This window comes from Malurus melanocephalus, unplaced genomic scaffold, assembly GCF_030028575.1.
Source record: "Malurus melanocephalus ecotype Western Australia unplaced genomic scaffold, MMel_1.1 scaffold_70, whole genome shotgun sequence".
In the NCBI taxonomy this organism is placed as follows: domain Eukaryota; kingdom Metazoa; phylum Chordata; class Aves; order Passeriformes; family Maluridae; genus Malurus; species Malurus melanocephalus.
The window spans coordinates 2,344,553-2,360,289 of NW_026623302.1; the positions used below are offsets into that span (position 1 = coordinate 2,344,553).

Consider the following 15,737-nt stretch of genomic DNA (forward strand, 5'->3'; position numbering starts at 1 on the left):
CAGTTACTTCCAAGAGAGTTTATATCTTCCAATGTGGCATKTGTAGATGGACTTGAAATTTGGTTAGCTTGCATCCAACCACTKTAAAATAATTTTTAAACTTGAAATTACTGTTTGATACCTCTACAGGTGCAAGAAAGTTTCATTGTAGCTGGGTGGGTTTTACAGCTTTTAAATACTGTTCGTTGCWCTCTGTGTAGTAACAGGTCTGAAATGGAGCAAAATGGAGTGATAGGAGGAAGTGCCATGTGGATTCTCTGATGTGGGCAGATATTCAAGGCCAGAAATACAGCACAAAGATGCTGGACTTTGGAATTACTTGGTGCAAAACAAAGCCTCCCAGACGAAAGATAATATTTAATCAACATTGAAGCAGCCATGCCACGGACAGAGATATCTAGAGATATTTCCTGTGCCATAAAAATATTAATTTCTGGTGGTTTTCCCCAGATTTTTATTTTTCGCCCCCCCAATCTTAAAACTCAAAAATTAAAAAAAAAAAAAAAATGCTGGGAGGTCTCATTCGCTTCCATTAGAATAAGGCAGAGATGGCAGTGGAGATGGGTCAGCATCATGAAACTCAGTGCAAAGGCAGCATTGGGAGCGTAAGGCCTGGCTTCTCATCAGCACTTCAGGGCTCCAGGGAAACGTGGACATATTCCTACGGCACCTGAACAGCGAGTGTGGACCACAGAGCCCGAACGAAAAGGGTGCAGTGGGTTTATTCACGAGCTGCACTTCTCAAATGACAGCGAGRGAGACACAAGGGCACTGAGGCGGAGGAAAGGGTTACGTCAATTTTTCAGCAAGAGGAWGTTCTTTCCCGTAAGCCACACGCCSTAAGTTTGTATCACAGAAACATCTAGCCCAACAAACCGTTTTAAAATGGCCTTAGGTTTAACTGGAGAACGTGTAGGACGGGTGTCAGCCGGCAGGGGCCCCGGTGCGGCCCAGCTCGGGAGCTGGGGAGCCCGGCACAAACCGCGGCCGGCTGGAGGAGGAAGCGATGGAAAGGGGGAGCTGCAGGCTGGAGGCGGTGGGAGCGGGGAGCTCCGCCTCGCTCCGCCTCCAGGTGCCGCTCCTCCCCTCGGCGCGGACGCGCGGAGGTCGCGGCCGAGCGGGGCGTTGTGAGGCCGCGGCGGTGGCGGTGCCGGGCCCGGTGCGCTGCCCGCGTTGCGCTCCGCTCCGCCATGCTGGGCGGATGCCGGCGGGCGCTGCCCGCKGCACTGGGCCGGGCGCTGCGGGGCCGGGCGGCGGGGTCGGGCGGCCGGGCYGTCAGCACCAGCTGGTGCCCCGTGGGCACCGCCTTCGATGTGAAGCACCAGCAGCAGCAGCAGCTGCGCGGCGGCGCGGCGGGCAGGGACACGGTGAGCGGCGGGACGGGGGGCCGGGCCTGCTGCGGTAGGAGGCGGCCCTGGCTGCTCGCAGGCTCATGCTTTGCTCTGCTTGTCTGAATCTTCTCTAGGGATTTTTTTTTTTTAAATTTGGGAATATTTTTTTTTATAGAGTTTATATTGGTTCTAGCAAACCCAAACATTCTGACTTTTGGACGCAGAAGCATTTGACACGTGCATGGAAGCGCTTTGAGCCGCAGTGGTGCCCATATATCCATAAAGAGAGATTGCCCCTTCCAYTGCCCCTTCCCCTGCCTGCCCTCCCGGCTGTGCCGTCGTTCGTGTGTCAGTGCCGTACCACTGCACTTCGGCAGCGCTTCAGGAGCAGCCACTGCTCACATCCTCTTGCCTGGACRTTATTGACATTTTGCCTGTGGCAAAAAAGGACGTGTTTGCTGATTTGGTGACGCTTGGGTTTTCCGATGCGTACCTTTTTAGTGTGAGTCAGGGACGTTTGTTAATGTGTGTCCAGGGAGTCAACAGGCTCTTGGAGAAGGTAAGCTGGTACAGTGCATACGGAATAGGTGCAGTTGTAAATCCAGGTCTTTGCCTGCTGACTCAGCTATTCCTGCCATAGTGCCCAGCCTGGTGGAGCTGTTGAACTTAGGGATTCAGTGAGGACCAATCTGACCCCTGTTTATAATCTGGCACTTGTTTGGGAAACCTTTCTTCCAGTTCTGCCTCTGCAAGTGCACTGGTCTATGTCTTGCTTCAGAAAATGATCCAGTTAAATATTGTCCATTTGGCTGGTCTAGGGAATAGATACTGAGGTGGAATTTGGGAAGGGATAAATGTATGAAATCATGTATAAATGTATGAAACACCTTTCACTGTTGAATGCTGCAGTTACAAGGTAAGGAGATGCTCATGCTGTATTTGGGCAGTTGCAAAGGGAATGTATTGCTTGAAGAGATGCTATTTTAACCTAAATGAAATTAAGGAATTAGGAAAMGRTTTTTCACYCAGAGGGTGGGTGGGCACTGTAACAGGCTCCTCAGGGAAGTGGTCASAGCACCAGCCTGACAGGTTTCAGGAAGTGTTTGGACAATGGTCTCAGGCACAYGRTGTGACTCTTGGGAAGGGTGTTGTGCAGGGCCARGARTTGGACTTCARGTARTCCTTGTRRRTCCCTTCTGTCTCCTGKAATGAAACACAGAACTTTTCCWAACAGTGCTAAAATGATAATATAAAAGCAAATGTTTAATTGAAAGCTTTCAGGGTTCACAACATGGCGATATGCACATGTAATACAGTAGTTCTATAGTTTTTATAAGGCTAGTTGATTAGTATACYCATCAAATACTGTCTAATTARGAGCAGTTGGTTAGKTRATTTCCCTCCCGGGTTCTGCCCCATTGGAGCCCCGCCCCTGACCTTCTAATTCTGCATTTTGTTATGTCTATGATACATGGTACAAAATAAAGTGTCCTTGCTAAACTAACAGGCAACATGAGACAGAATTTCAAGAATGCATCAATAAGAGTTTGTTAACTGTGAGAAAGAGAGCTGGAAAAGTACTAGAAGTTGTAACTATGCGTTATTAGCAGTCAGCAAAGCTACAAATACATGAAGAATACATAAAACCCAAAAATCTTTAGGCATCACTTCAACTCAGGCAATTCTGTGATTCTTTGAAATCTTTTTACTGTTGTAGGTCTGCGTTGTGGAACTTCTCTATCAGCTAGCATTAGTAATTTTGTTTGATTAGTGGTAGAACCTCTCTCTCTTCCACAAATGCCCACTGAGTGTACCCTGCATAAATACATGTTTACCCTGCCCTATGGGACAGGGCCAGGCTTAATAGGAATGTCAGGAAAAAAGCTTAATTCCATAAACATTTTCAGTTGATGCTGATTATTCTTTTGAGGTCTGCTTCCAGTATTTGGGGCTCATTTAGTGAGACAGCTGTACTATTGCCTGCAATCCCTGAATATCTGATGCTGCTGGCCAGTGAAGTGCTACAGTATGCTAGCTGGGGTCATTTTGGTAAAATTCTGTAGTGATAATTCAGTCTTGAAATAAAAGTGCAGAAATCAAGGAGAGTAGAAGTGATGTGTTTTCATTGTGCTCTRCACTGCAGGGTCTGTTTGGTGTTCCAGAACTGAGCTGTCCAGAAGGATTTCAAGAAGCACAGGACAAAGCATTGCAAGAATCAGARCAGCTTGTCCAGAAGGCATGTTCAGCACCACCCGGGCCAGAGACTGTAATGATCTTTGATCAGCTTTCAGATAGCTTGTGCAGAGTAGCAGACTTGGTAAGCTACTTTTTTTAAAAATTTTTACATAGATTCTTTTAAACTGACTGATCTTACATCATGTTGTTCTATTTTATGATTTTCTGCACTGCAGTAAATAGCAGATCAGGTCCATGAAGTTTGTGTTAAGACAGAAAATTAAGTTGATTGAAAGTTAATTACAAAGGCTTTTACCAAATGATAGATAAGTACAAATCCTGTCAAACTGTCCTGTTATTTTCAAGAGAGATGTAAAAATAGTAGAGAAGCCACAATAAGAAAAATAACAGTAAAATCATACATGTGTTTCTTCTGTAATATTAATGCATAAGATCTCCAGTGTCACTTACATTGTGGATAAGAGGATTTTGATTTCAGAGTTAAAGTTGGAGCAAAAATGCACATGTTTTAAGTTATGATCTTAAGTTTAAGATCTAAGTATTTAAGTTATAGGTGAAGGTTCTTTATGGGCCTTCCAGATTAAAAGCAGATGATACTCAACAGTATCACCTTTTTGTTAATATGAGAAAAAGGCCGCTATTTCCTGGATTGTAGTTTTTGTGTGTAGATTTTTGTGTAGATTTAGAGTACTTGATCTGATATTCTGTATCATAAAATGTKAAGTTTAATAGAGCATTTCATATTGCTGTGTGGAAACTGTTTGCCCAAAATATATCTTTTATCAAAGCATCATTCTTTGGTTGAAGGAAACAGAACCAATCTTCCTACTGAAATAATTTCTTAGTAAATATCACTGAGTTTTTTGACTTTGTTTTCACATTTGAATACCTCTCTGTGTTTTCAGTTCTCCAGTCTTGTTTCTTGTTCTTTTCTAGATTTAAGACATCTTTTTGCCAGGCACTTTTTTCCTTCTGAAAGTACTTACAAGCTCTGTCAAGTCACTCGTTCTTGCATTTTATATAGACCATGCCTAATTCTGCTTAATCAATTCAATACCTAAATAAAACACTAATGTCAGAATTCAATGGCCATAGTTTTGTATCAGTTTGCTGAGTTAAAATTGCCTCCTATGGGCTATTTTCAGGGTTTTTTTATGTTCAAACATGCACAGCTTGCAGAACTGTCTGGAAGTTATTTGGTGATTATCTGTTGTCAGGAATTTTGGTGTCTGTGATTCAGCACCATTTCTGTTAGTATTATACAAGATTTTTAGAAGGGGTTCTAGGAAGTAAAAATCTGAAGCGTGTAACATTTTAAAGCTGCCTTTTCAACCAAACTGCAATCATATTTTATATGCTATATAAGCTATATATGCTATATATGCTATATAAGCTTGTTGCTTGTACTTTCTGTAAAATCATGCTGAATGTCTTCAATGTATTCCTAGATGYCAATTAAATATATTCCTAATATTTTAATTATTTATCATTTCAATGCCAGAACTTCCCTGAATTCATGTCAGCATCCCTGGAAGCTCCTAGCTCCCCAGCCCTCCTTTAGCATCATTCTAGCCTTGTGAACCCCCTTAAGTATTTGGAGACTTACTAAAAATTGGTATTTCTTCCTATTAAGAAATTATGTCAAAACTTAACTTGGTGGTCTATAAGARTAAAAAGGTTTTGAAAAACCCTTTATGTACATTTGATGATGTGCTTTCCTCTTTACTAGAAATTTCAGTTTTAAAAATCACATGTAAATACATTGGAGTAGGACTCTGAGATACAGACTATACTTAAAATGTTTTACAAAGTGTACGTATTAATGCTATTTATTGGAAAGACACAGGTGCTATGTGGTTTAATAATTGTCAGCAATATTTTCTAATCAATTTTATATCGGAGAGAGAAAAAGGGCAAATTCCTCAAAATGATTGTGTATAACTGTAGAGATAAATGTTAATATAAATGGAGCTGCTTGAGCGCAGTTTGTTTATTGCGCTTACATACAATATGTATTGTATATAAGCCAGGATTGTTCTTTTATTTGTCTTTTTGCCTCACTGTTTTCTTCTTCTACTGTGTCAGGCTGATTTTGTAAAAGTTGCCCACCCTGACTATGCATTCAGAGAAGCTGCTGAGGAAGCTTGCAGGACCATCGGTACCGTGGTAGAGAAGTATGTTTTCTTCTTTTTCTTTTTATTTTTTTTGTTTACTATTTCCATATCCATCCTATAAAGTTACTGTATCATCATCTATGAAAACAGCAATTAACAGGACATATTTGCACATTAGAACAAAGTGTCAGTTTTCTGTTACAGTTATTTAAGGGTTTAGTTTWGTTCAGTATCTCATGAAAGGTTTTTCTATTTTAATTTCAGTTCATGACTCCATGTCACTGAAGCCCATCAAAGGCTCAAAGCTACGTTTTTCTGGGACTTGTGACAACTCACTAGTGGTTGTAAAGCGGAGGTACAAAAGGCTTGAAAGTGGATTGGAAATCCTTGAAAAGGATTTCTGAAGGCTTGGATCGAGCKCACCATGTATAACAATATGACTTGATTATCTCAGTACCACTTCAGATACAAAATTTGTAGAAATAAGAAAGTATTCACAAATTATCCTGACAGGCTCCTAAACTGTTGTATTCCCTCCTGGTAATTTTTCTACTTTTAAGTGTAATTATGAAACAGCATTTTGAAAATGCAGTCCTTGGCTTTTAATGTTGTTTCAGTGAATACTGAGATCTGTCTTTGAGTGAGCAATACCAACAAACTGAAAAYAGTAGTGCCTGTTGCTAATGCATTATTCTTTTACTTTGTATCTTTTCAGATTAAATACAGATATTGAACTCTGTCAGAGTTTGAGACGTCTGCTAGCTGATGAAACTGTAATGAGTTCCCTAGATCCAGAAACCAGGTATTTACTAATGCTTATAGATCTTTATAGATTATAAATATAATCTTACAGGTTTAGATTCTTAGATAGTATATATTGTTCCTTATTGTACTTATATTTTGTATTTTGTTAAATTAATACATGAAGCTTCTGGAAAACAAACCACAAAGCATCTCCATAATTAATTTTTTAGTCACTACTAAATTACCTGCATGAGTTAGGAAGTTTGTAGTTGTGTAGTCATGGAGAATGTCTCTGTGACTAGAGTACAAGATATATTTGTGCTGAATAACTGAGATCTACAAGAACAAAAAAATGAAAATTTCAGATTTCCTTCAATAACATCCTTTCAATTAAAATTATATGCTCTATTGTGGTGTACGTATCAATGTTTTTAGGAATAAAATTAGGGAACAGACTATATAACTTGATTACACTTTGTAGGAGCTCATTTATACTTTTTCAAAATCAGATTAGCAGTAYATTTATTGAAAGCTTACTTTATGATTGTTGTAGTAGGTTTTATTAGTCATTTATGCAGCTATAGTTTTGAATTATTTATTCACTGACATGGTTAGACAAGCTTAATGTATAAGTTACTTCCTTCTTTCCCCATGATCAAGGATGTTAGATTTGAAGAGGTGTTTTTCTGATGTTAGAATAAATGAAGTGTGAAAGTAAATCAMAGTGATAATTTGCACAAATTGGTTGAACATCTAGATTGAGGTACTGAAATTATTTTGAAGGATATTTTCAAAGCAGATGATTAGACTAARAACAAAGGAAAAATTATTTCTCATTGAGTAAATTGTTCAGGACTTAAAAAGTAGGAACTCTTTGTCCAAAATAAAAACATTYATATAAATGTGGTGTTACTCTCTGTCAAAGACATGAAACATAAATAACCACTAAAGGCAAAATCTGTTAAGAAATGATGCTTACTATCAAATGAGGCTGTTTTAACAGGGATTTACTGTATTTTTAGGCGAGTGGCAGAACTTTTTATGTTTGATTTTGAGATCAGTGGCATTCATTTGGATGAAGAAAAGGTAATTTCTGGCTACGATATATGAACAGAAATTTGTCTGTCTACCAAAAGACCAGCTAATGAAACATGTGGGACATGAAATCATGTGATTCTGGGTCAGTTTGTCCTCTGTGGAATTTTGTCGACTTAGAAGTGATTATTTTTGTCTATTTTAAATCGCTTCTAAAGGTAGGTTTTAGATAGTTTGTTGTTCTTCCCAGTTTGGTCCTTATCATTCCTTTCTGTTCTGAGGAGTTACAAACAAGTCCTGGGATCCTGTTTTCTTTCTTTGGTGTCTGCATCAGATATTTAAAATAGCTACTCTGCTGTCGGAACAACATATTTACAGATAGGGAAAAGCAGCACCCCATGCACCYGATGACAGGTTAATCAAGTAGAGTGTTTTAGAAGGGACCAGGTGTGTATCTAGAACTTCTTTGGTCCATATGTAATCAAAAGTTTTATGTAATCAAAAGTTATAAATCTTGTTCAAAGTTGAATATCTGGGCATGATCTGATTACCTGTCTTGAAACTTTTATGGACTTTTGTAGTAGTTAGTGATGGACTTTCCAAAACCAGCATCTTACACCATGCTTCATGGTGTGGATGCTCTGTCTGTTCATAGTTCATGTCACTGTATCAAGTTAATTCCTTGTTTATTTGAGTCACCCCCTCCAAAAGATCTGTACAAAGGTTCTTTTACCAGATTTTTGTGGCAGAATTACTCTGAAGATCATGTTTGTGATGGTGTTGTGTGACCTAGGAAATGGTTCTAGAATATATTTTTACGATCACTTTGTACAAAGAACAACCCTGAAACTTCAGCTCTGAGGTTTGTGCCAGATTTGACTGTTGGTTCTATGGTGCTTGATCTCCTTTCAGTTACAATTTCACTTATTTTTGCATGTTTTCCCCTTTSTCTCCTGCCTRTTCCACTTTTCTTGCTTGCCTCTCACTGTTTGTTTTCAATTCTCATGTAAGATTTTAGAAATTATTACCTGTTGTTGGTTGAAATTTACTTCTGCTACAAAGAACTTCGGCTTTTTATTGTAAAACTCAAGGATACATTTCAAGAGTAAGGGTGGAATGGGAGGGCAGAGATCAGGTTATGTCATTCTTTGGACTTTAGGAGTTATGTTTTATCTGTATCCTCAGCCTGTGGTTTTTTTGAGCTGTGAGCCCACAGACAGTAGACACCATACTCTACTTACGTGAGCAAGTTCACTGAAGCAAATCTTACAAGGTTAAATGTGTGAAATACTGTAATGATGGTGATAAAACTCTAAATCACAAACTCCTGAGGGAAGGGTTGAAATACCATAAAAAAATTTACAGTGTCCAGAAAAGAGCGCAATACAAACAGTAAAAAGAGATCTTTAATTAAATATCTGGTTTAGGATATGTCTCTCAAAGATGCTTCTTTTTTTAAATTCAGTGCTCTGCATAGCAATCAGTTAGAAGATAGCAAAGCTTATGTAAGCTTTGAATTCCACTCTACATTTTCTTACTGCAGAAACACAGGCATTTTCTTTGAAATTTCAATGCTTTATGAAATTAAAGATGTGTGAGCATCTAATCTTGTTGACTTCAGCCCTGCATTATGACTCTGTTGATGCTGTAGGGTGTGATCTTAAGTATAAGAAGTTCTATCTTCTGTCTATCTATTCATTTCTGGGAGAGTTCTCTAAGGTTTAAAAACTTTGTATTTTGCTTGTACTATGTCTGAAGATATCCTTTTGTGCTTTATTTTTCTTACAGCGTAAAAAAGCAGTCGACCTCAACGTCAGAATATTGGATTTATGTAATGAATTTCTGATAGGAACTCACCTTCCCAACAAGATTGACAAAAATGTTTTGCCAGAGCATATTCGGTATAATTTTACAGCTGAAGGCAATTACTTACAAGTTGCTGGTCTACATGCTGATTGTCCTGATGATCTGGTTTGTATTCTCTGAGTTTACTTGGCATCATCTATAACAGAAGTGCATATCAGTTATTTGACTTGTTAGTGAGGCAAATGTGTGTGATTTATGATTATWTTATTACTAACAAGGAAAAACTTCGGTAGAATGTAATAATCAATGGAATACTTGACTGTAGCTGCTATGAAATAATAGCTCTGCAGATCTTGAATGTTTGGAGGAAGAAGAGGGGCTGAATACAGACTGGGTTTTAGGCAAGCACACTTCGGTTTAAGAGGTGAGATCCCATGAAATGCAATTTCTGAAGGGTAAAGGAGCTCAGGAAAGCAGGTGGTTCTGCAAAAGYAGCATCCTCCAAGCGTGTGAGATTATTAAGATACTCAGTATTATGCATCCTGATGCTTAGAAAACCAAGCAGATTTATCAGGAACCAGGGTTGACAAGCAGGGAACTCTTAAYAAGGCTTTATCTTCAAAAGATAGCATGCATGGAGTGGAAGCAGGTACAAGATGCAGGGGGGGAATGTAGAATTATTGGCTGTAGCGTAGGGATGATATTTGGAAGGCCAAAGCTCAACTGCAGTTGTGGCTTGGAAGGGACATTGAAATCAACAGCAAGAGCAATTACCGCTGCATTGGTACTAAAAGGCTGAGCAAGAAAACATGGACTCAGTGATGAGTAAGGTGGGTGCYTTTCTTGCAGCAGACACAGGTAAGGCTGAGCATTCTTGCTCAATATATGGTCCGAGAGAGAAGCTTGTTGCAGATGAAGGCAAGCACGTGCCGCTGAATTTTTTTAGCTTATTCCATATGTACAAAACAAAATTATTTGTAATTGGGTTGTGAAACATGAAAGCATTTTATCAAGTTTTCTGAGTCTCCAGGTACTTTTTTTTCTCAGAATTATCAAAAAACACAAACAAACCAAAAATATGASAAAAGGAGAAAGTGTGTGGGCAGATGGGCAGACTCATAGTTTTCTACTAAAAAAGAAATAAGGCTTTTCTCTTCCTTGCTTTTCTCTCCTGATCCCATCTCTTTTTCTTGTCAGATCCTTCCATAAGCAAGCGTTACTGATATGCACAGAACAATTTGGGTGTATTTTCAGAAGTTTTAGTGAGGTAAGACAGCCCACAGAGTGGTCTGAAAAGCACAGATGTTGTCAGGAGGTAGGTGATGGAAGACTTGTTGACAGGAGTAGAGAACTGGGCCCTTTTTGGCAGTCTTTATGTGTTAGGTTGTCTTGTTGCATTTCCTCATTCCACTTTTAATGGATAAGAGAGCTGTAGTTGCCAGGCAGTTGTAATTGCTCTTGTTAAAAATCTTTAGGTCTTTTCCCAACAATATCAGTGAAATGCAGCTGTTATGCCAGATCTTCAGTTGCATCACTTGTTTCAGTTAAAAATTGCACTGTAGTAAGGAGGCCTTTTTGTCTTTTCTTGTATTAGGTGCGAGAAGCTGCCTACAAGATTTTTCTTCACTCAAATGCTCAGCAATTGGGTCGATTGGAAGAATTGCTTGCCAGCCGAAACAGCTTGGCACAGCTGGTTGGGTACGACACCTTTGCCCACAGGGCTCTTCAGGGAACAATGGCCAAAAATCCAGGTAATAAGGCGTGTATGGAAGGACATGTTGAGAAATCAAATGCACTGCGTTAGGTATGAGGTCAAAAGTTGTTTGTTTCTTCAGCTAAGTTTACACATACTTCTTCCAGTGAAGTATTTTGTTGCAGTTACTTTTTGCTGTATGCCATACTCATGTTCTCTAAATAACAGTACTCAATGAAAAGGATCTGGTGTTTTTGTTCAGAATTGATGCTCACTCCTTAGATTATGAAGATGTCATTAATTATCTTGGCATATACCAAGTAAATGTAGTACTACATTCTCTTGAAATAATGCCAATGGAGTAGTTTGTAAAAAAATCTAAGGGAATTGTTTTGTTTGGAATATTCTCATGTAAACTTAACGTCCTTGAGGGGAAAATAATTTCCATATTTTTTTTTCCTTCCTTCTAGAAACAGTAAGACAATTTCTGGAGAAGCTCTCTGAGCGGTTGTCTAAAAGGTATGTCTTTTTCACTTTATTTTTTCAACYATACCCTTTATGTGAAGAATAGAGGGACTTGCGCACTAATAAGTTAGYTGGTGCTGCTTATTTTATGCTCTGATGAAGCAAAACCCAAGACTTTCCCAGAATTTTGAGAAAAGGCTATTGCTTAGAATAAGTTCTGTGTCTGTGATCAGAGAACATCCAGGACTGAATGCAAGAAACGCAGCTAGCTGCAAACAAGAAGATCAAATTGCAGTGTAGAAGACCAGTCTCTCCTGGTCTTGCAATGTGTACAACTCAATATATTTTACATCTATAAACAAATTTCCCTGTTTGTCCTCTTGCCACCCTGAGCTCCATACACAAAACAGTTTCATCACAGGGTGTAACTGGGGTATATTGTGAGAATTAAAATGCTCTGGAGATGTAGAACCAGAGTAAGAAGGACTCAGTTTGAAAGTACCTGAATGACTGAAGCAGAATGGAAAAGTTTTTCTATCGTGGTATTTGGGTCTGCCAATTATTTAGTAGTTTGTACAGTACTATGAATCTCTGATGATGGACATTTCCCTAGGATGGAATATTATCATGTACTGTATTACRGTGCTCAAAAATCTTTCATTAACATTTTCATCATTAAAATATTTTTCAGAACTCAAAAAGACTTTGAAATGATGACTAAGATGAAAATGAAGCTCAACCCTCAGAATTCAGTAAGTTATATTTCCATATGTGGTTGTCTGTTTTGTTTCTTTTTTAAGATGYAGTATAAGGTAATCATGTTCTACAGTTAACTCTAGTGTACAAGATGTAGTAGAATTAGAAAGAGAAACATTCTCTCTTCTGGCTTTCTGACTGCTTAGCAGCTATATTAAAAAACAAGTGTTGACTATGAGAGATCTGCTGGTTTACACTAAGGGATAATGAGGTAATCAGAACATGAAGTGGTGAAAGGGGGTATCATTTTGCTTTGAATTACCTGACTCATTTGGAAAATAAAGGCTATACTTTAGGTTGTATGCATRTCCAGTTTGTGTAGTACATGGTATGTATCTTAATTCTGTACGTATCTGGGTTTATCTTTTTATTTAACTTCAGTGTATTTCTTGAAATCTGGTATGAAATCCTATTATATAGTTGAATAAGAAGATCAATCTTCGAGAAATATTAAAAAAAACCCGTTTTCAGGTTATGATCTATGATTCTATTTTTGGTGGTGATTTGAGCCCTGGCTGTTTCCCATTATGTTTTAAAATTCTGTGACTTGCTGAAACTGCAAAAATACTCAAATGGAACAAAACTTTTACTTTGGGTTCACTTGTCCATTATTGTAATTATAAGCTGGAATTCTCTTTCAGATGCTGATGCCATGGGATCACCCCTACTACAGTGGAGTACTTCGTGCTGAGAGGTAAGCTCCTTATGTTCCTAATTGTAATGTAAATGAGCGTCCTTGTAATATGGACAAAGAAAGTCCTTGATACAAACAGGATTTCTTTCTCTAAAGGTGTACCTGAATATGAAAAAAATAAATATTATCTGGTGGGACTGTTGTTTGTAATATTTTATAGTTACTGCTGTAGAAGTTTTTGGCTCGTGTAGTGTTTTGCAGGGAAGTATTGACCCTCTTTGAAGGTAAGAGGATAAAGCCGTTTCAGAACAGATAGAAAACCCTTATTCTTGTTTTGTTTTTAGTTCATAGCTGGGCGGTAGTACTGTTTAAAAATAAATTTTGAATACTGAATGCAATTAACCCCTCTTCATATTTTAACTTCATTGTGCTTCTTATCGAATGTGCAACTTCATCTTCTTCAGCACACTTGAAATAGCAACTTCTTCAGTAAATCTCTGCTGCTTATGAATAGAATTCATTCTTACCTTTCTTGCAAAGGATTTATTTCTTGGGAAATAAATCCTTTACAGACTGAAATAGTGCGCAAGATCTTTGCACAAAATGAGATGTCAGCTCTGAAAGATGTGTGCCCTTGCATGTYGCCTTTATTAGATCAGCAGCAGTGATCTTTTGGGTTTCTGTTGGAAATGATAATTGAAAGTTGTGCTGCTCTCACAAGGGGATTTAGAAAAAATCTTCCTTCACTGCAGATTTAGAGTTCTTTGTTTTTTAAACAAATACAGACTGGATGTATCTGATTCAAATTGTAGTTTASTCTGGATCACAAAGCTATGGTAGTATGGCATGGCATGGAGGGATTGCCAGCAGCTGACCTGGTTGTTTTCAGAATTTGTATGTGCCATGAGGTTAGAGCATTAGATGTAGCAGGCATTGTATTTTTGCTTCTCCTGGAGGAGTGTCTTCTGATGCTGATTGTCCTTAGTCTTGCTGGTCCTACTGTCCTTAGATCTCCTCATAAAGCCAACCATCTCATAATTGAGTTGGTGATGATCACAAATGGATTATTCTGCTCTTTTTCACATTCCTTCTGGGCTTTGTAAGGGAAYCCATAAAGTTATTTTAGGAATTGCATGGTAGCTTTGTGAAGGGAGAGCTGCAGGTAAAACAGACCCAGACATGGGCAGTGAACCTTTGCTATTTTTTTGTATTCTGGCATCAAGTCTGGAAGTTGGATCACTGTGAAAACTCTTCTGAATCAATGTAGGGCCTCTCTGATTACAATGCAGGATTGGTGCCCAATGTTTTTCTCCCTCCAGCTTGGGCAGGAATATTTTTTTCTGGCAGGTATCCAGACAAACATCTACAAGAAAGGGTAGAAAAAACAGTTTTCCCTTGTGTGCAGAATTACTTTGCTTTAAAACAAGAGTGTTACTTTCATGGTCCTGTTTTTTGGATAGTTGTCTGTCTTTGGCAAAAATTTTTAATCTGACTGAACAAGGCTTTACAGTCATTCTGCCCATATTGTAGGTGTTTAACTGGGTACTGGATACTGGATAATCAGCTCTGAAAAGTAAAACTTCCTTCTCCACTGCATAGTGTCAARGACTGTGCTTTATGACTGAATCTAGGCAGGACTCAAAGTATTCATACAACAACCAGAGGATGGGAATATACCTTTCATGTCGGTGCCCTAAATGCCTTGTTTCCCAAATGGGAACCTACTATCTTTTGTCTTGTGCTTGTACTTATCTCTGTGTGACCATATCCCTGCTTGAATGCCCTGAGGATGCTGTGATATGTTGAGTTCAGCACTTTTGCGAGTGGAAGATGTGACCTGTGCCTGTCACACAAAGCTTCATACATGACTGGGGTTTGACTTTTGGTTATTTGTTGTTACTCTCTTCCTAACCAAGCCAATTACCTTGTAGTATTAAATTATGTATCTAAGGAAAAGTGATGTTTTCKTTGGTTGGTTGGTTGTTTTTTTTCCCGTGGGAACGTGATTTAATGCTTTTTAAAAAAATGTACCACGTATCATTTTCTTTATTGATAAGCTCAATAAGGAATTTATTTTTTACTTCTATTTTATTTGGCATTTTTCCATCATGGACTGACAAAATACGATTTTTAAAAATGATGCATTTTAACTGTCATGCATTACTCACATTCTATTTTTGGTGTTTTTTGGTTTCGTGGTTTGTTTTTTTTTTCTTTTTCCCAAAGGGTTTCTCTCTTTTGGAAGAAATGTACTTTAGCTTTATGTTTTTTACAGAAACACCATGGTTGTATTTGTAATAGTGCTGTGCCTAGAGCATGGCTTATGTATTTGTCTGTCATGTTTTGGGACTCAGTAGTAGTTTGTGTGGTGGATTTTTGCATTAGGAATTTCTCTTCTGTTCTGCTTAGTARAACATTTTTGTTGAAAGGGCAGTAAATGTGTGCTTTTGGATCTTCCTGTTGGACTATTGTTGTCACTGTGACTCCAGCTGATGTACAGACCCATAGTTTCCTAGGTATTGTCAGGTACATAAGATGCAGATTATCTTTACAAACCGAGGTATAAAGAAAGAGACTACAGGGGTTTAGTTCTTGATTAAGTAACTCAGCAATTTCTAGTGTGTCACACATGCARCACTAGGGGGTGCAAGAAATATTAGATGGGGCTGTGTCTCTGCTGGAAAATGTTCACTGTTTCTTAGTTTGGTCTATACAGCCATTCCTCTTTAATCCTCCAGATTTTGACCAGCTACATCTCGAATGATACTGAGACTCATGACGTATTTTTAATGTGTCTATTCTATATTTGCAGCATGCTGTATATTTTAAATATATTTCTATATTTTATCTTACACATTTATTCTTTACTGTAACAGGATTAAGGAAACAAATCCTTCATTAGATTTCTAAAAGTAGTTTTTAAAGGTCGACATTTACTTGTGAAGGATGCAGGATGTCCACAT

General features: G+C 38.4%; 1 protein-coding gene across 1 annotated transcript in view; it reads left to right on the top strand.

Annotated features, from left to right (window-relative positions):
* Positions 1–1,163: 1,163 nt before the first annotated feature.
* The window catches only part of MIPEP (mitochondrial intermediate peptidase), a 67,045-nt gene continuing 52,471 nt past the window's right edge, over positions 1,164–15,737 (top strand). Inside the window, exons 1-10 of the mRNA XM_057366729.1 lie at positions 1,164–1,367; positions 3,475–3,648; positions 5,613–5,701; positions 6,357–6,443; positions 7,408–7,471; positions 9,209–9,391; positions 10,821–10,977; positions 11,390–11,438; positions 12,076–12,136; positions 12,782–12,834. Of these exons, the coding sequence (XP_057222712.1) occupies positions 1,191–1,367; positions 3,475–3,648; positions 5,613–5,701; positions 6,357–6,443; positions 7,408–7,471; positions 9,209–9,391; positions 10,821–10,977; positions 11,390–11,438; positions 12,076–12,136; positions 12,782–12,834 (1,094 nt within the window). The 5' untranslated portion in view covers positions 1,164–1,190. The remainder of the gene's footprint in view (positions 1,368–3,474; positions 3,649–5,612; positions 5,702–6,356; positions 6,444–7,407; positions 7,472–9,208; positions 9,392–10,820; positions 10,978–11,389; positions 11,439–12,075; positions 12,137–12,781; positions 12,835–15,737) is intronic.